Source organism: Balaenoptera acutorostrata, chromosome 11 (assembly GCF_949987535.1).
Source record: "Balaenoptera acutorostrata chromosome 11, mBalAcu1.1, whole genome shotgun sequence".
NCBI lineage: Eukaryota > Metazoa > Chordata > Mammalia > Artiodactyla > Balaenopteridae > Balaenoptera > Balaenoptera acutorostrata.
In genome coordinates, this window is record NC_080074.1 from 78,692,539 (window position 1) to 78,714,343 (window position 21,805).

Below are 21,805 nucleotides of genomic sequence, written 5' to 3' on the forward strand. Positions count from 1 at the left end.
TGTGACCCTGTGGTTCTATTTCTAGATATTTACTTTAGATAAATATTCACAAATATGCACAGGGACAAGAGTACAAGGATGCTCATTGTAGCTATGTTGTAATAGCAAACAGTGGGCATAATCCAAATATCCATCATGATGAAGTATTATGGAATGTTGTGACATGAAGTTAGACCTCAAGTATTGTTGAATAAAAAAAAAAAGCAAATTAAATAAAGAAATATGCAGTAGCCATTTATATTAAAAATTGTATTAAATAGTTCTATATTTTATAGTTACTTAAGAGATATTTTTGTTTATTAGTGCTTGGGCTGGACAGACACAAACCAAACTGGGGTTATTGTTTGCTTTGGAGGAGAGGTGGGACCTCCTGGATTTACAATGGTGGTTAAAGGAAATTGGATTTATTCTTTAGTTTGCTAGGGCTGCCATAATCAACTACTACAGACTGGGTGGCTTAAACAACAGAACCTTATTCCTCAGAGTTTTGGAAGCTAGAAGTCTGAGATAAAGTTGTCAGGAGGGTTGATTTCTTCTGAGTCCTCTTCTCTTTGGCTTGTCAATGGCTGCCTTCTCCCTGGGTCTTCACATGGTTTTCCTTCTGTGACTGTCTTTGTCTTTATCTGCTCTTCTTATAAGGACACCAGTTATATTGGGTTAGGGCTCATCCATATGACCTCATTTTGCCTTAATTACTAATTTAAAAGTCTCTATCTCCAAATACGCATTCTGAGGTACTGGGGTTTAGAACTTTAACTTATGAATTTGAAAGGGATGGAGGGACAGACACAGTTAAGCCTGTAACATATTCCTAACATCTTTATTTAAAACAAAGAAACAAAAGAAATTGGTTTCATATTTGACACTGATGCTAAACAAAGTTGTAAAAGAAAAGTATAAGGTTATCTAAATCTAGAAAAATTTCCCCTCGTGGGAAATCTATTTGGTCTTCCAAACTTTAAGAGTGCTATAACACCAGGTTGCTAGCATTGATTATTTTAGGAAGGTGAAAATGGAAGTGGGTAGGGGGATATTCTTAACATTTTAAAATGGATTTTACTTTTTAAAACAGTTGTAGATGTGCAGAAAACTTTGGGAAAATACTACAGAGTTCCCATATTCCCCACACCCAGTTTCTCCTATTATTAACATTTTACATCAATATGGTCCATTTGTTACAGTTGATGAACTAGTATTGATACACTGCTAACTAAAGTCCATACTTTATTCAGATTTCCTTAGTTTTTACCTAATGTCCTTTTTTTTAATTTTTTTTTAACTCCAGGATTCCATCTAGGATACCACATTGCATTTAGTTGTAATGTCTCCTTAGTCTCTGGGTTATGACAGTTTCTCAGACTTCCTTTTTTTGGACAACATTGGCAGTTTTTTGTAGAATGTCCCTCTACTGGAATTTGTCTTCTATTTTTCTCATGATTAGATTCAGGTTGTTGGTTTGGGGAGGAAGACCACAAAGATAAAATGCCATATTCATCACATCCTATCAAAGGTATTAACATGATTTGTCACTGTTGGTGTTCCCTTTGATCACCTGGGTGAAGTTAGTATTTTTCAGATTTCTTCGGTGTAAAGTTACATCGTTTTTGCCCCTTTCCATACAAGTACTCTTTAGGAGAAAGTCACTTTGTGTATCCCACAGTTAAGGAGTGGAGAGCTATTCTCCACTTCCTTGAGGGCAGAATATCCACATAAATTGTTTGGCGTGCTTTTGCATGAGAGATTTGTTTCTTCTCTGCCATTTGTTTATTTATACAATCATTAACTTTTTTTTTACTATATCACTTTTAATTATTTTACATAATGAGCATATATTAATTTTGTAATTATTTTTATTTTTAAAAATTTATTTATTTATTTATTTTTGGCTGTATTGGGGTCTTCGTTGTTGTGTGTGGGCTTTCTCTAGTTGCGGCAAGAGGGGGCTACTCTTCATTGCAGTGCATGGGCTTCTCATTGCGGTGGCTTCTTTTCTTGCAGAGCACGGGCTCTAGTAGCAAAAGATTCAGTAGTTGTGGCACTCAGTCTCAGTAGTTGTGGCTCATGGGCTCTAGAGCACAATCTCAGTAGTTATAGCGCACAAGCTTAGTTGCTCTGTGGCGTGTGGGATCTTCCCAGACCAGGGCTTGAACCTGTGTCCCCTGTATTGCCAGGCAGATTCTTAACCACTGCACCACCAGGGAAGTCCCTGTAATTATTTTTAAATTAGAATATTTTAAAGATACTTAGATAAGAAATCATCAACCAATTTTGGACTTTAGAAATTAGGAGCATGAAAGCTTATTAGAAAGGACATATGGAGTTTGAAAATACAAATAATTGTGTACCCATTCTCTATTAGTAATGTGTTATTCTCATTTACACCATAGAAAGCAGTTTATACAAATATTTAACATTACCTGCTTAGAGAGTAAGAAGGTTGCATCTTTAGATCAAAGATGAAGCAAACAGAACCCTTTCTAGTTGTATACAGTTTCAGAGCATCTTAAGCTTCATGACTTCAAGGCAGGTTGCATGTAGCTAACCTTCATTTTGCAAACTCTTGGAACCTTTGTACTATACTTGGAAATAATATGTACATATCATGCTTTTCTTGTATACAATTGGAAACTTCCTGGGAAAGAAATTTTTGTCTCCTTTGAGAATTTCCAAACATAATTATTAATATTTCCTCCCTACAAAGATACTTAAAAGTAAATTTTTGAAACTCTAAATCAGTAAACTATTAATAATAACCATAATATCAAATTATCCCACTGTTGCTGCCCTATTACATACACTATCAATGACTTAATATTTCTTTACATTGTAATTTTTTCCAGATATTTCAGTCAGCCTGTTAGCAGTTGTTGTCAGCTTTTGTGGCCTGGCCTTGTTGGTTGTTTCACTTTTTGTCTTCTGGAAGTTGTGCTGGCCTTGCTGGAAGAGCAAACCCGTGACTTCCAATGTCAGTACCCTTCCACAGAGCATGTCAAGTGCTCCCACTGAAGTTTTTGAGACTGAAGAGAAAAAAGAGGTTAAAGAAAATGGAGAACCAGCACTGAAAGCTATTGAGCCTGCAATAAAAATCAGCCACACTTCCCCTGATATCCCAACAGAAGTCCAAACTGCTTTAACAGAACATTTAATTAAACATGCACGTGTGCAAAGACAAACTACTGAGCCTACATCTTCATCCCGGTAAGGAAAGATCAAATATATAAAACTATTTGTGGTGTGTGTGTGTGTGTGTGTGTGTGTTGTATGTGATTTTCTAAGAGAGAAAAACTGAGGTGGGAAAGGAGAAAAGAAAAGACAAACAGGAGAAATGAGAAAGACACAGGAAACAGATAATAGAATAAGGAGGGAATTGGCAGGACAGACTAAATAAGGATGAAGAGAGAGAAATTAAGGACAAAGAAGCCAAACAGAGAGCAGTACCATGAAAGGGGCTTAGTGGAATTTGAGGTCTCATTAAAATCATCTAATTAGAGATTATTATTTATTGACTTTTTCCTTTGAAATATCATTGTTTGATCATTGCTATTTGCAGTCTTTCAATTTAGTTTAAAACAACCAATAAATATCAAGAAAACAGCCATCTGCAATGCGTTTCATGAAATCATCCACAAGTTCACAGTCAAAACTGAGTAACAGAGACTAATGTTTAGTCTACAGTTGTTTAGCACCTATCCCATAAACTGCTGGAAAATTTCATTGCTTATTTGAACTCACATAGACCAAACTCTTATACTGGTTAGAGTATGGTAAGTTCCACAAGAGCTTTGGTGAATATCATGAGCATAGCAAGGAGTGTACATGAAAGGAAGGAAGAGGGAGACCTCCTTAAGGAGATAAATTTTAAGTAAGTACATTTTAACTCAGCCTGGAAAAATCAGCAGAAATTTGCTTGAAGGAAAATAATTTGCTGTGGTGTGTATTGAATTGTGTTAACTGTAAAGGGAAAAAGATTCTTGTGAAAAGCCATTTTTTCTACTAAGTGTGGTCTTCAATCTTTAACATGAAAAACATGTCAGTAGCAGTGTTTCTCTGATTCCCAGAAGTAGCAACTAGTTTTACCCTAGGACAGGGTAAAAATCAATAGCAATGGGGGTGAGTGCTGTTTTCTGCTAATTGATTGACTTCCTAATCTTACCTTCCTACTTCTCTAAATCAAAGATGCATCCATGCTTTCTGATATGACATAGTTTTTGTGGGTTTGGAAATCTATCAAGTTGGAAAACTGCATGGGTCATGCTTGCTACTAGGATTGAAAGAATATTCAATATATCTTTTATAAAATAAAAAAGGATTGTATCTATAAATAAATTGTCTTCTTTCTGAAATAAATCCCTGAGGGATGAGTAAGAATAATTGTTACTTTGGGGATGAGAAACTTTGGGGTAAGGAGGATGGATGGAGGTGTTATACTTCTCTGAGCTATTTAAATTTTATAACCAAAGTATGCCTCATATTTAGTTATTATGTTGACAAGTTTTCCTGAGCACTGCATTTGGCTTCAATTTTATAATCCAGTATACATTCATTTAAATTTATTTATGGATATTTAACTATAAAATAATTATCCCATGTGCCACTTCTTTATATTTATAGGAAAAACTGCTTCAAAATTATCTCATGTGGTTGGTTACTTGATTGTCATTACTATCACATCTGCAAACTGTGGCCAACTATGATATTTAATAAAGCCTTAACATACCCAGAAATTTCAGGGTAAAAATGTTCAATTAACCTACAAAACATTTTTTTTTAAATATTGATAATGGCTATGACAATATATCAACTTAGTATTCAGAATGATTCAATTCTTTTAGTTGATAAGTGCACCCTACATAAGGACACTCAATTAATGAAGACAAATTGAGGTAAGCTATGAAAATAGCTTGCCTTTCTTTGTGCAGATTTTTTTTTTTTTGGAAACCTTAGAAAAATGAAGTACTATCTCCAAAATATTATCTGCTGAATGTAAACATAGAGCTTATCTGATTATCCCTAGCTAGGGGAGAAGGAAAGAATACATACTGAGAACACATGTGTGAAGACTTGGTTTTGGATGCAGAATTGGTTTCTAGAAATAAAATGCAATAGGGGGGCTTCCCTGGTGGCGCAGTGGTTGAGAATCTGCCTGCTAATGCAGGGGACACGGGTTTGAGCCCTGGTCTGGGAAGATCCCACATGCCGCGGAGCGGCTGGGCCCGTGAGCCACAATTACTGAGCCTGCGTGTCTGCAGCCTGTGCTCCGCAACAGGAGATCCTGCGATAGTGAGAGGCCCGCGCACCGCGATGAAGAGTGGCCCCCACTTGCCACAACTAGAGAAAGCCCTAGCACAGAAACGAAGACCCAACACAGCCATAAATAAATAAATAAATAAATAAATAAATAAAAGAGTTCTCATCACAAAGGAAAAAACTTAAAAAAAAAAAATGCAATAGGGAATGACAACAGGTTATTTTAGCCCCGGATTTCTCAGTTATTACATGAAATTGAAGAAATCAGAAAAAAAACCTTTTTCTCTCAATCTTAAAAAACATAAAAATTGGATTGCACATTTACATCTCATATTTTCTTAAGAGAAAAAGTGGAATACAAATTCATACTTCTGCTAGAACTTTGATATAATTTTATTGACCTCTTTGAATTGCCTTGTTTATGAGTGGCTGAAGAAGGAAGAAAAAAAGTATTGTTTTTGAGTGCCTGCAATTTAGTCACTATGCCAGGCATCCTTCCTGCTAATCCTCTACCAGCCTGTATGAAGTAAGTACTATTAATTATCCCCATTACTTGTGAGTTAACTGAAGCCCAGAGAGATTTTAAAAATTGCCTAAAGCCATGCAGCTGGTGAAAGTTAGAATTCAGATTTATCCGGATTGATGGAACATGTTTTAAGAGTTAAAGCCAAGGGAATATGTTTTTTTTGCAACCAAAGATGGTTAAAGTCTGCTGAGGACAGGTAGTTTGGAGGTTGGAGAATGAGGGCCTCTTCCTGCTCATTCTGCTCAGTTAGAAATGTGGAATTATATGTGGTTATCATGAATAACAAGAGTCATGATTTTAATCTGTTTGGCCTTGGGATGAATTCCTTGCAGGAAACTTGATTATTCCTAGTTCTCAAAACCTCTCATCTATATAATTACTTCATCATACTAAAAATTACCTTTATATAGAGAGGAAGGGGAAATTGCTGAGTTTATTATGCAGACAGAGAGATCCAGGGCACATCATTATAAATCAGATTATTCTGCTCAAATGTTAACTTTTCATTGAGGTCTAGCAAATCAGAACCCCTCCCACCCCCCACCCCACCACTCACACATGCACACACAGTAAATTTAACTTTAATGCTTGGTTTCCTCACCTTATTAAGATATCCCAGCTCTAGTCTGGTGTTGGGACTCCCTTTTATTTGGCTCAGACAATAGATGACATATCCTCTCAAGTTTTATTTGTCACTATTCTTAAGCGACATCTTGATTAGTTAACAGCATTGCTGGAAACTGCCACATTTCCCAAGTTCTCATCTTCCTTTTCAAATACCTGGACATTTGGCCCCATCAGCCTGCTGGCAGCCAAACAACCCAACAGACATCTGTGTATTTCTTATTATTAACATTATTCTCACATCTGTCTTGATTGACTGTTGATTAATCCAATAGCCTTACTCAGTAGATACAGTCAGCAGATATAACTTTTAGGTATAGTCAGTGTATTCTACATACTCTGTCCACTCTGCAAACTCTAGTGAACTGGAAAAAAATCCACAACATAATGCAGAGAGATAAGATACCAACTTCAATATAAGGAACTACAAGTGCAAACTGTGTGGTGGAGAATGTGGAATTAAGATAATTAGAAAAATCATTTTTAGCTGAGGCATGGAGAAGTCCCATTAAACTGAGGCCAAAGGAAACTAGGAATTCACATAAAGACAATTGGAAGAGGGTATGCATTCCAGATGGAAACATTTTATGTGAAAGGACACAGAATGGGAAATCTTATTATGAAAACAGCAGGTAAGTTACCCTGATCAGAAAATAGAGGTCAGTGGAGGAATAATGGAAGATAAAGTCAGCTGGAATTATGGTCTGAGAAGGCCTTGAGATCATGGCCAAAATTGTTCAAGGTCTGTCCTGTCAAAAATATTTACAGCAAAAGAGTCCCCTGGATAAAGAGCTGTGTTTTAGGAAAATTAATTTGACAACAGTTTGTAGGACAGACTGTAGAAAAAGGCATCTACTTTGAAAGTAATATAGTAGTTCAGGCATGATAAAAATCTTATAACATTTTGAGTCCATACTGCCCCACACATCTAGCTCTACACTGCCTTCTTAGGCAGAAAACCTGCCAATTTTATTTCTGTACTGATCTTGATACCTAGACAAAGCACTGTAGGAATTCAGGGTATATTTGTTGAATTTAAAAAATCAGTAAATGAATTTGATGACTTTGTTTTATCTATCTAAATGGATCTTTCATGATTGCCAGTTAGAAGAGTGCTTGGTCTTTTTATCATCCTCCTGTAGACCTCAACTCTCTGCCTCTGTGCTTTTGCTTATGCTACTTCCCTTGTCTAGAATGATAAACTCTTTTTTATCCACTATAAGATCTTTAAGGAAAATGCATCTTTTTCTGTCCAATTATAAGCTATTGTCCTTTAAAGCCATAGCTACAGTCTAGCAATTATTTATTGTCTTAATGTTGAGCTCTAGTTGTTTGCCAGATCTGAGATGTCAAGTTCTCAAAGAACAAGTCTGTATAACCTACTTTAATGTGCTCCTAATTTCCTCACTGGGTAGGTGCATAATAAGCATCAAGTGAATGATTTGGATTGACTGATTATCTCTCCACTTTGCTTTGCTCCTTTAAAGACAGCATCAGATGGTGAGATAAACAGTGCTAATATTAGGAGAAGGTTAATGATGGTATACTCCCAAGGATGAGTATAAGGACCAATTTTCTGTGCATTCATTAATAGTGTGAAATGAGGTGAATTGTAAGTGGCAAAATAATTTGTTGAGGATGAGAAATGATGTAGGCTAGCCACTGTTAGAGAGGATTCTAAGTACCTACCGAAAATAATTAGGAAACCTAGTGACAGATCCATTTGAACATGAACAAAAGCATGACATGGAAAGAAATCATTGACTCATATGTGCTGATGGATTTACAATTAGCTATGGTTGCTTAGAAAAGTAATTCTTAATATCATCACACATAAAGTCAGAAAGAACACTCATTGTAGATTGTTAAAAGAGAAACGAAGAATTATGTAAAAATATGTAATACTGGAATGCATAGTTTTCTTTAAGAGATTTTTTAAAAAGTTAAATCCTTCTCAAAAGATAGCAAAAATTGCAATTTTCATTCCAAGATACTGTAAGGAGTGGAAGACAAGATGTTACACAAAGGAAGAATTTAAATGGTATTTAACCAGCTAGGATACCAAGAAGCAGTGCTTGGCCAGAACAATAGAGAACCTGAGATCTATCTCCTTGAAATAAAAGTTCATAAAACATGCTGTGCCGGTGCTTGAGGTGGTTAAATAATCTCCGCTATGAAATATATGTATTTGGTATATAAACTAACTTCTGAAATGGGGTGGCTCTTTGAACCAAGGTCAGAAATAAAACCTTATAAAATGTATTCAAACTTGGAGAGTTTGTTTTCTGGCACTGATAAATATTATCTCCTCTTTACAAGTACTAATTATAAATTGATTAGGTCCTTCTTCTTCATAGTACAAACAATTCTTGGGAAGTTGACTTTTATTAGTCACAAGAATCTTGTAGTAAATTATTTCATACAAACCCCAACAGACATTTCTTGAATCCCAGCATGTGTTTACTATGAAATTCATGAAAAGATTAATAATATTTAGTTCTGCTATTATAAAGACTACTAGTAGAAGGGTTGGGGAATGGAAGGCACATCTGAAACAGGTGATTTCAATACACTCTTTGCAGTATGCTCAAGGAGATGTGGAGGAACAGAAGGAGGGACCCAGGGTGGTAGGTGAACTCAGTTGCAGGATTACAACATTTTTCTTCAAATCCTAGCTGACCTCTCTAGGAGAGAGGCTCATGATAGCCAGCAACATACTTCCAAGTAAGGGAAGGCCTAAATGACAGATTGAGCATAGAAATTTAGAGCTAGAATACATAATTAAGGTCAAAAGACCTTATAGGGACCTAGCAATACCAAACAGAATATTCTTGGACTTATTATTCTGACAAGTAGTTATTGTGAGTTTTTTGGGTTTTTTTTGTTTTGTTTTTAATTTAGGCTTCATTTTATATTACTTCTTTTCTTTAATATAAAATATTATGTTCTCAGAACTTTATTTGTAGATCAAAAACTACCAACCTAATTACTTCATACTCTATTCCTTTAAATATATGCTGGATCAAAAGCAATTGCTTATCATCTCTTGTTATGATTTGTAAACTTTTTTTTTTAACATGGTGAAAGGCCAAGGGACAAGCATTTACAGAATAAGAACATTCATTTCCTTAATTACTATTAAAAACAAGTTTCCTGTAAATTCTTTGAACAGAATAAAGATAAGTTACTTAAATTAATTTTAAGCATTACATTGCATAATTGAGAAGAAAACCAATTTTTTCTCCAAACAGTTTTTATTATGATTGGATTGTTAGTCATATGGCTAAATTCTTCCAGGAAAATTTTTAACTTATTTATTCAACAGTATTTATAGAACACTTGTTATGTGCCAGGCATTTTTCTAGACATTTGATACACATTAGGGAACAAAACTCAAAATTCCCTACCTGCATTCTTGTGGAGAGGAACCAAACAACATAACTAAGTCAGTTACATGATGTTTTAGAAGATAATAAATTCTGTAGAAAATAATAGTGTAAAATAAAGGGGTTGGTGGGTCTGAATGAGGAGATGGAAGGGTGGTCCATGCAGGTGTTTGGGGAGAACTTTCCTTGTGGAGGAGGCAACCACTGCAGACGTCCTGAAGGTGGAATCTGCCTTTTGTGTCCCAACCACAGCAAGGAAGCCAGTGTAGGTGTAGCAGAGAGAGCCAGGTGGAGAATGCTAGGAGAAAAATCAGAGAGGTAGTAGGACCCAAACCACTTTTGGCTTTTACTCTGAGTAACATGGGAAGCCACCAGAGAGTTTTTAATCAGAAGAGTGCCATGATCTAACTTGTTTTGAAAGGATTACTCTGTTGTTTTGAGTATAAACATTGAAGGAGGCAAAATGATAGAAGCAGAAAGACCACTATGGAGGCTGTAATCCAGGCCAGAAGTGATGGTGGTTCAGACCAAGGAGATAGTAGTTAATGATGGATATATATATCTATATCCTGGCTGGATTCAGGATATACTTTGAAGATAGAACAAACAGACTATGACACATTAGCTTGGGCATATGAGTAAGAAAAGAGGAGTCAAGAATGACTGCATGTTTTGGCCTGAGCATCTGGAAAGATAAAATTGATAAACATGAGGCTGTGAATGGAGTGAGTTTGAGAGCCAAAAACAGGAGATATGAAACTGTTGTGTTTAAGGATGTTGTTAGAAATCTTAGTGGAAAAATTGAGTAGGCAACCAGATAATAACTCTGAAATTCTGGAGAGAATCTGTGAAACATATGTAAACTTGGAGTCCACATAGAGATGGTGTTCAAAGCCAGGAGATAATATCTTCAGAGATGTGAGTGTAGATAAGAAAGAGAAAACCAGAGATGAATTCCAGAAGTACTCCAATATTAAGACATCAGGAACAGCATTGTAGACTGAGAAGTCAAGACTAGTAAAGTAGAAGGAAAACCAGGAGGGTATAACCTGAAAGCCAAGTGAAGAGAGTATGTAAACAATCAGGAGTGATTAACTGTCAGGTAACTATTGTAAGGTCAAGTGGGGTGAGGACCATGGATTGACCACTGAGTTTAGCAATGTCGGGGAGACATAGTTGACATTTTCAAGAGCTATTATGTCAGAATTGGTATGTGAAAAACTAGTTAGAGTGAGTTTATATAGAATGGGAGAAGATAAATTGGATAGTGGATGTACTATCCTCAACTCTTTCAAGGAGTTTTGCTGCAGATGTGTTAGAGAAACAGCAGTACAGAGAGAGGAAGTAGAGTGAATGGAAGGTTCCTTTAAAATAGCAGAAATAACAGTATCCTCTTGTGCTGATGGTAATAATCCAGCAAAGAGGCAGAATTAATAATGCAGGAAGCAAAGAGGAGCAGTCTTGAAGGTGACATGAGAGAAAATGGGATTTAATATACAAGTGAAGGGATTGGCTTTAGATAATAGCATGGGTAATTAATCATATCAGAAAGGTAAAAAATATGGATACAGATGTTGATAACAGGGTTGATGAGGTAGAAGGTTTCTGCTCTTTGCTTCAACTTCATTAGTGAAATAGGAAGCAAGGTCATTAATTGAGATTGGGAATGAGGAAGGTGTTAGAGGTTTGAAGAAAGGTGAGAAGGTGTGAAACAGTCTTGTGGATCTAGGAGATTGAGAGGGAGAACGGTTTGCTGTTCAGTGTTAGGGTTTAATGAGGAATGTGGTCATGAATTTAAAATGGAACATTGAGAGTTCTTTTATGTTTTTCTCTAGTTGTATTCACTTGCACATGTACAGGTGTAGAAATGATGGAAAGTTGAATTCAACCAGGACTGTGGTTTTGCCCTGCAACTAAGAAGGTAGAGAGCAACAAGAGAATTGGGAATGTATGTGTGAGAGTGGCTCTATTGATTAACAGTGGAATTGAAACTGGATAAAGAGGGAAAAGTGATATCAAGGAACTAGGGATTATGAAATAGTGATAGAATCAATGTATTGGAGGTTCTTGTGAGTTGGAAAAGTTATTTGAATTGGAGTATAAGAGGGTGTGAGCTGGAAAGAGGTGTTGCTCAGAGAGAAGCATGCATGAAATTGGGGTTGTGGAGAGTTTGCAGCTAATAATAATGACAAAATCTGGCTATGCACATGGTAGTAACTGAGATAAATAGAGAACATCATTGGAGGAGAGGAATTAAAAGAACCTAGAGGCCAAGTAGTTGGAAGAAACTTGTTCACTGCTAGGAATCAAAGCAAAAACATTGTCAAAGAGAGTTAGTGAACCAAGTTATTAAAATCACTTTAAAGGGAATGATTTGAGTATTAGTAAATTACTAACAATAAGTGGTAATGGGGATATGATCTGTTGACTTGAGCTTTAGAGCCTGGAGTGGTGTATTCAGGGAGAATGATGTGAATGTGGTAATGAAGGACAAGAGGAATGGACAACTCCTTCACTTCTAGGACCAGTGGAACAAGCATTATCACAAAAATATCAACCACCACATGAGAGAGGCACAGAGCAAACAGTGTCCTTGGAGAAGAAGCAGGCTTCTACTGAGCAATAACGTGAGACGAACAGTTAAAGAAGAGATTAAAGATATAGAGGATTGTGCTGACATCAGACAATGAATTAATTTCAAAAATTCTTTGTGGTATATTATACAACTTAGTCTGCCTTCATGTATATAGTGCCCTGCATGGTATATGCTCAGATATTTTTTGTGCTGAATGAGTCACTCTTGTCATTCTTTCAAATTGAATGGAAAAAATAGGAAACAAATAAAGATGAAAACTTTGTTTACCAGAAACTTAATTTAGTCTTATTATTTGAGCCTCATTAGCTATAAAACAGGGTTACAACTTTTAATATATGGTGATAGTTTCCTATATAAATATCAATATTAAAACAAAGAGAGATGAACTCCTTGTAAATATATTGAATAAACAAACAAAACGCTGCTAAATATATTTTTGCTTTTCACCTCTTACTTCTCAAGCAGTACCTAAGATAAATTTAATAGTAAAGACACTGCAAGTAAGAGTAGGATGATATAGGTTTCCCACTTAAGGAAAAAAGAACTGCTGTGGCTAAGAAGTGAGAGTCAGAGGGAATCTGTTGTCCAGGGTGGTAGTCCAGGACATGCTCACACAAGAATGACTTTGTGCCAACTCCGTATCCCCAAACAGGAAACCTAGATTTGAGATTGTCAGAACCAGAGAGTTCATTATGGCATTTGCCCTTCAGCTCCATGTGTCCTAAACTCTAATGATAATTATTAGCAGTATGAAAAATAGTAAGTTTCAAAGTTATCTGTAATATCTCATTTGACCTTCACAACTATGAAAGGACGGTTTTATGGATGAGGAAATTAAACATCAAAAAAGTGAAGTGACTTGCCCAAAGTTGCTGTTACTCCAGAGGGAGGCTGGGACCAAACTATAGTCTGATTTCAGTCCAGCATTTTTTTAATCTCATCTCAGTGTAATGCTCTTCAAGTGCTTTCTCCTGGGTAGTGTGGAAAAATTGGCACGGTTTCCAGTGAGATTCCAGGACTCTACTCATACATTAACCAAAGCAGCTCTGTCCGTACGTGTTGAACTTCTGGTCTCTGATTTTGTTTGAAAGAAAGGATCTGTTGGTGAAAAAAATATTTGAAAATTACCATATTAATACATTTTATTCCTATGGCATCAGATAATATTGACTATATCTAGTAGTTACTCTCAGATGTTTCAGGGTGGGAAAAGTGTTTCCTTCTCCATCTGGAAGAGTACTTATGTGGTGCCTTCCTAGGTTTGAAGGGTAAGAGTGGGGTCAGTAACAGTATAATGGCCTGTACTTTAATTGGTTGGTGTTTGTGTGAGACTAAATAGACACTTAGCACTGCCATTCCAAAAGAGAAAAAAAATTCAAGAAGATAAAGAGGATCTGTGTTGTCATGGCAATAGTTTAACATTGTAATAATTAAAGCTTCTCTTAACTGACTAGCTAAACTGTGACTTAGAACATGAACTATTTACTCCATAATTAGGGCACTGGCTTACTAGAACAAAAATGTTACTACGTTTTGATTCTTGTTAGAAGGGGCTTTACAGCTGCCCAATTATATTCAGTGGCATCAGAAATAAATTATTGATTTTTTTTAGGGAGAGGATAGAAGCTTAAATTTTATTATGTTGAAAAACATAAGGGAGGTGAAATTATGGATCAATTTATAAAAAATAAGGAATTAATTTCTTGGGGGCTTTTTGCTCACAAAAATAAAAATATAATTTAAAATTGTTGCATAAGTGAAAGTGATTTTGGCAGAAATATTAGATTGTTTAGTAAAATATTCTAAATCTCTTAAGAATATTGAATATATTAACTGGATTATACTAGACCTCTTTAATAATTCACAACAACACATAATACCTGTATTCCTTTTTAAATTCTTATTATTTCTTAAATGCTCCCTGATGGTTCCCTGACCCTAATTTAAGCCCCTGATCTTGTATATCTGGAATAGATTCAGGATCAAAATACATTTCATAGCATGTTCAATGCATTAAAATGGAATCAATCTGGAGATCAATCTGAGGAAACAGATCACTTCAAGTTTTAAGTAACTTAGTAAAGACTTTTACATGTATACTCACTTAGATACTGAAACTAAAATATTGGGTCTTAAATTCAGTATAGTTTTAATTAGGAGCTTATTCCCTCATCTGAGATAAAGTTATCCTAGTTTGTTTCTTTATATAGAAATAATTTTTCAATTATGATCAAGTGGAAAAAGGTATAACAACAAGCGTAAAGGATTTTGAAGTAAGTGCTGGAGAGACATTGAATTTAAGAGAGAGATGAAAGAAGGAAAGCCAAGCTGAAGGCTACTGTAGAAAGCAAAGTATGAGATGATGAGGATATGGACCAAATAACAATGGAAATAGAGCAGAATGGACAATTATATGAGATGTCTCAAAGCAAAAAATCAACAGGACTTAGAAAATTAAGCAAATCCCATGAAATAAAGGAAAAGTGATTCAAACAAGCGTACTGCAGGATTCCAAGCATTAAGTGACTGATAAATATGTTAGAGCTATTGTCAGAGATTGTGGAAGAGTGAACTGGTTTGAAAGCAAAATAGAGAAAATAATGAGTTTGCTTGAGTTTGGGGCAAAATTAGGACAATTGTTTAGAAATCCCCCTTCAAGACAAAGAGATATGGAACTAGAATTTTGTCTATCTGAGATATATCTAGGGAATCACCAGGTTAAAGGTAGTAATTATAGCCCCAAAACTGATTATTAGTCTGATGGAGTGACTGAGAAAAGAACAAAAGACCTGAACCAGACCTTGAGGAAACACATAAGTTGACATAGCTCACGCTAGAAATCATGGAGAAAGTATAAGAGAAGCAGATCTTAATGCTAGTCACATTTATGAGCCATTAGTAAGCTGATATACCTAATGTTCTGGAAACGTTGGAGAGATAAACAGTAACAGTGAGTATAGGAAATTCAGTTTGAATTTTAAGAACTATTATTTAGCCCCAAACTCTAAAATTCTACAGTCTTTTAATCCTTAAAAGTTTCTGAAGCCCACTCAATGTTGAAAAAAGGAAAATGTACTCATTTTTTCTGTCATAACTATATATTCTTTTGAAAAGTACACATTCATTTAGTTATATTAAGTATTAGAAATAACACAGTGTAAGAATATGTGGACTTATGTTTTTTAATATTGTCATCACTAAAATGGGAAATTCATAAGACCAAAATATCCAGATGAAAAGAAACCAGCCATCTGAATGATTTGTTTACATAATGTTTACATCTAGATACACCCAGGTAACATTTTGTAGAGTATTGAACTTTTTTGGTAATCATCTTTCTTTACAATTGTGTTTAAATATTTTGTGCTTATTATGGTACATAAAAATACCAAAAGCTCATAAAAATGTATGTATGTATGTTTTAGGTGTTTCTATAATTTTAGGAGAATTTTTCTTTGAATATTGCATTCCTGGTTTTTCAAAAATAACTCTGTGTGTGTGTGTGTGTGTGTGTGTGTGTGTATGTGTGTGTATCCATCTGTTTATTACTGTAGATATAATGTTCCCATTATCCTGGGTGTGGGGGAGAGTTTATATGCCACTGTATATAACATTATCATCAAAATGATCTACTTAAATGATTTTGTGTGTATGTGTGTGTGTACAGACACAATTCCTTCAGAAGACACCTACCAAGGCAAATGCAGGTTTCCAGTGTTGATTTTGGCATGGGCACAGAACCCATTTTACAAAGAGGAGAAACAACAACCAGCATTGGGAGAATAAAACCAGAGCTCTACAAACAGAAATCAGTTGACTCTGAGGGCAACAAGAAAGAAGATGTCAAAACCTGTGGGAAGCTTAACTTCACCCTCCAGTATGATTATGAAAATGAACTTCTAGTTGTTAAAATTATCAAAGCCTTAGATCTCCCTGCTAAAGACTTCACAGGAACTTCTGACCCTTATGTGAAGATGTATCTTCTTCCAGATAGGAAAAAGAAATTTCAGACCCGTGTGCACAGAAAAACTTTAAATCCTGTGTTTGATGAAACTTTTCAGTTTCCTGTAGCATATGATCAACTAAGCAACCGAAAACTACATTTCGGTGTGTATGATTTTGACAGATTTTCTAGACATGACATGATTGGGGAAGTGATTTTTGATAATTTGTTTGAAGCCTCTGATCTCTCCAGGGAAGCCACAGTATGGAAAGATATTCATTGTGCTACCACAGTAAGTTATAATTCCACCAATGTATTCCTTTTTATTTGACCTGCAGTGATATATAAAACTAACTTTTACCCACATTAGTTCTACAAATTATGGAATTTATATCCTAAAGACCTGCAGAGTATGTGATTACATACATACATAATAATTCAAACACTTAACACTATGTAGGTAACATTAGTGATTGTATAAATAAAAAATATTTTCCTTCAACATCTAACCTTTGTTTCTACACTTCCTGTTTGGGGAAATTCATTACTTCACTGTATTGGACATTTCTTGGAATTTGCCAAAAATTGTAGGCCTTTTCTCTTGTAAAATATTTATCTGTAACCTATTATCAGCACCCAATTTCCTCATAGTTATTATTGACTTTCATTATTTAAGATGATTTGGTTCCTCAGATTAAACCTAAAATGTACTTTGATGCCACTGGAAACCTGATTTGGTCTAAAACAGCCCATTCCTTCAGGAGCTTTTGTTGAATTGATATGATTATAGCATTTGAAATGCCGGATGATCAAGAAGTAATTGTTTACATTAGAACTTTTCCTTTTCATTACAAAATGCTTTTTCTGATTATAAAATAATTTAATATTGAAAATTTTAGAAACAGGGTAAAAAACATAAAATTAATCCATAATGCCATGAATTACATGTAAAAACTTGGCATATTGCTTTCTACTTTTTTTTCTATGAATGTTTTAAAATAATTAAGATCAAACTAAGTTTAAATTTTTTCACACTCATTTTTTTCGTGCTATATATGTTTTAGTACATGATGTTTAAATATATGATCCATTTTCCTAACCATTCTTTTATTGTGGGACATTTGAATTAGGCATAAATTTTGTTAGACTAAAAATTTGTTGCATTCTCTATACATAAATCTCTTTTTTATTCAAGATTATTTGTCCAGAATAAAATTGGAGAAACAGAATTAGGGAACTGGTCTCTTTGGATGTTAGATTGCTAAATTTTTTTCATTTATTAGTTTTTAAATGAAGGCATTTAATTTTTTTACTACCAGGTTGTCTTAACATCTTTTGTCTAAGTTTTACCACAAATTATAAACTAGAAATGTTGAAGTTTTGGACAGTGACAGGGATTATTTAAAAAATAAGAAAACTGTTTTTTAATTCAAAATAACTCCTTTTGTATTTTCCCCTTATTAATGTTTTACTAAGTACAACCAGTATTTAGGGTTATTAAATTTTCATTATAAATTATATGGATAAATTAAATAAAAATTTATACTGTCAGTTTATTACATTACATCATCAAAACATTTTTAGTTGTTAGGTTTTTATTTCATGGCCTCCACTGTGATAATCTATTAGGGAACAAACTGAATTATATTTTAAAGGCACATTGGGGCTCTTTTGATTTCATACTGTTTTTCACTTTATTACTTATATTCCTACAGGGATAAAAGTGGTGAAGAGTGAATTTTACTGTTTTAAATATATGACATCTTCTGTAGAATTCTACAAATGCAGATAATAATTAATTGTTAGGTTATTTCTTTTGATTCACCAATCTTATATTAGTCCTTCCTTCATTCATTCAACAAATATTTGCTCATTGCCTACTCTGTGTTTGACATACTGTAAGTACTAGGGATGCAACAAACGTTACCATAAAAAACTGTTCTGTTAATATATTTGGGTTCAGGTAAGTAATCCCTAAATGAAGTCTAAAAATTTAACATAATTTTATAGGTGATTGACAGTGGATTATTTTTTTACATTCATAAGTTTTTGTATGCCATACTGGTCCTTAAAAAACAGTAAGAATCCCTTGTGGAATCTTCAATTTTTGACTGCTAATAGAACATAAACTGTTTTTTTTGGTAAATATTAATGAATTCTTCAATTTTATTTTCAACTTTCCCATGTGCTTGAAGTATTAATTTTTTTATTTCTGCTGTAAAAATTACCACAAATGTAGTGTCTTAAAATAACACAAGTTTATCACCTCATACTTCTGTAGGTTAGAAGTCCAACATAGGTCTTATTGGACTAAAATCAAGGTATTGGCAGGGCTCTGTTCCTTTCTGGAGCCTCTAGGGGTGGTCCATTTCCTTGCCTTTTCCAGATTCTAGCAGTGACGGGCATTCCTTGGTTTAGATTTAGCCCACGTGAGCAATCTAGGAAAAGCTTCCCATCTCAAGGTTTATAATCTTAATTACATCTGCAAAGTCCTTTTTGCCATGTAGGTAGCATACTCAGGTCAGGATATTAGGAAGCAGCCATCTTTAGGGATGCCTTTATTCTGCCTTCCACAGCATAGACATTTCCATTTCAGTATTCTGGATATGAAAGGAAGTATGCAGATAATAAAGTGTATTATTAAATTATTCTAGTCAAATGACATTTCTCTTTAACTGGAACACTGAGCCACACACTGTTCTAGATACCGTTTATGACTTTTTTGTTGCGAAGATAGTGACGAAACCTAAATTTCTTGACTACGGGACCAAAGTTCACAGTATACACCAGTATCATCTTTATGGTTAATGTAGTATTTAATTAAAACTTCTCTTAAGCTTTTGAAAAATTATTAAACAATTTTATATTCTCAGATTAATAAAAATGAAAAAAATAATGAGTTGAAATTTGCTTAAGAAACTGTCTTTTCCTACTCACACATCTTTAATTTTAAGCAATTTCACACAGAAATTATAGAGTGTTCTAGAAAGAAGGAGAAAGGAAAGAAAGTAATGTAGTCGTATGCCCTCACTAAATACTTGTTGAATAAATAACTTAGCATATTTGCATATAAGGTCAAGTGAAAGAATGTATGCTAGTACAAATCTCCCAGAAGAAAAAAAGAACAGTGCAATGATGTACCTTTTGATATGCTTGGTTATATTTGTTGACATTAACTACTTTCTGTAGGCAAAAATTATTCAGTGTGTAGCACAATTTCATATGTAAAATAAACCAGAAATAATTTAAATTTATTGTTAAAAATCCTAAATGGTTGAAACAAGAGGCACGTATCATGTATTTATAATTTTATTACCAATAAATTATTTCTATGCAAGAGGGATTAATATTTTTAACAGGAATTATCAGGGTTTTTTTTGTTAATTTCAGGTTGAATGAAAAGAAAACAATAAAGGCGTGTCTTTATTCTGTGCAAAAAATTAGTTTTCACTTTAGAGCTGTATATTACAAATATGGCAAGCCAGTCAGCTCTTCAACTAACAGAAGTATCTCCAACATAGGGAAAAATCACATTGGAGGACAGTGTGTACTCTATGCCTCTACTTCTGTAATGGGAAAGAGAAATATATATTCATATTCAGTTATATATTTAAAAATGTTCTATATAAGGAGACATAAGAATTTAATAATAGTTGTTACCTATTGGCAAAAATAGTAGAAGCTGGATGAATATGGAGAAGGAATGATTTGCAACATATTGCTTTATATACATTTTATGCTTAAACTATGTGAGAATAATATTATTCAGATTTTAATTAACTTTTTTTCAAAAAGTCCTGTATAATAAGGACAAATGTATTTTGAATATATAAATGTAGTTTTCTTATACACACTCAAGAATCCATTGAAAGTTTACATAGGTAAGGAAAAACTTTCCTTCTTATGCACAGAACCACTTCATTTTGCATATTTATTTATTTACTCATCTATTCAAATAACATTTTTTTCAGCACCAACTATGTTCTAGACACTTAGGAATTCTCATGGAAGTGTGTGTGTGTGTGTGTGTGTGTGTGTGTGTGTGTGTGTAACCACATTGACCTGGTTTATAGCTATAAAATGTTTGAATCTATTATCTTCTAACTAAGGGTCTATCAAATATTATTTTTTTGAATATTTCTGTTTTGTAAATAAGTTCATTTATACTATTTTTTAGATCCCACTTATCAGTGATAGCATATAATATTTGTCTTTCTCTGTGTGACTTACTTCATTTAGTATGACAATCTCTTTATTTCATTCTTTATTATGGCTAAGTATTATTCCTATTTCACTGTATGTGTATATATGTGTGTGTGTATATCTATCTATCTATATATATCACATCTTCTTTATCCATTCATCTGTTGATGGATATTTAGGTTGCTTCCATGTCTTGGCTATTGTAAATAGTGCCACTACAAACATTGAGGTGCATGTATCTCTTCAAATTAGAGCTTTCCTCTTTTCTGGATTTATGCCCAGGAGTGAGATTGCTGGATCATATGGTGACTCTATTTTTAGTTTTTTAAGGAAACTCCATACCGTTTTCCATAGTGGCTGCAACAATTTACATTCCCATCAACAGTGTAGGAGGATTCCCTTTTCTCCACACCCTCACCAGCACTTGTTTGTAGACATTTTAATAATGGCCATTCTGACAGATGTGACACGATACCTCGTTGTAGTTTTGATTTGCATTTCTCTGATAATTAGTGATATTGAGCATCTTTTCACATGCCTGTTGTCTTCTTTGTATGTCTTCTTTGGAGAAATGTCTATTTAGGTCTCCTGCCCATTTTTTGAGTGGGTTGTTTTTTTTGTTTTTGTTTTTGAGTTGTATGAGCTGTTTGTATATTTTGGAAATTAAACCCTTGTCAGTTGCATCTTTGCAAATATTTTCTCCCAGTACGTAGGTTGTCTTTTCATTTTGTTTATGGTTTCCTTTGCTGTGCAAAAGCTTATAAGTTTTATTAGGTCCCATTTGTTTATTTTTGCTTTTATTTCTATTGCATTGGGAGACTGACCTAAGAAAACATTGCTACAACTTATGTCAGAGAATGTTTTGCCTATGTTCTCTTCTAGGAGTTTTATGGTGTCATGTCTTACATTTAAGTCTTTGAGCCATTTTGAGTTCATTTTTGTGTATGATGTGGGGGAGTGTTCTAACTTCACTGATTTACGTGGGGCTGTCCAGCTTTCCCAATACCATTTGCTGAAGAGACTGTCTTTTCTCCACTGTATATTCTTGCCTCCTTTGTTGAAGATTGACCGTAGGCATGTGGGTTTATTTCTGGGCTCTCTATTCTGTTCCATTGATCTTTGTCTGTTTTTGTGCCAATACCATGCTGTTCTGATTACTGTAGCTTTGTAGTATTGTCTGAAGTCTGGAAGGGTTATGCCTCCAGCTTTGTTCTTTTTCCTCAACATTGCTTTGGCAATTCTGGGTCTTTTGTGGTTCCATATAAATTTTAGGGTTATTT

General features: G+C 34.4%; 1 protein-coding gene across 1 annotated transcript in view; it reads left to right on the top strand.

Annotated features, from left to right (window-relative positions):
• SYT10 (synaptotagmin 10) overlaps positions 1-21,805 on the top strand; it is a 75,892-nt gene that overhangs the window by 19,308 nt on the left and 34,779 nt on the right. Inside the window, exons 2-3 of the mRNA XM_007175655.3 lie at positions 2,841-3,198; positions 16,047-16,614. Of these exons, the coding sequence (XP_007175717.1) occupies positions 2,841-3,198; positions 16,047-16,614 (926 nt within the window). The remainder of the gene's footprint in view (positions 1-2,840; positions 3,199-16,046; positions 16,615-21,805) is intronic.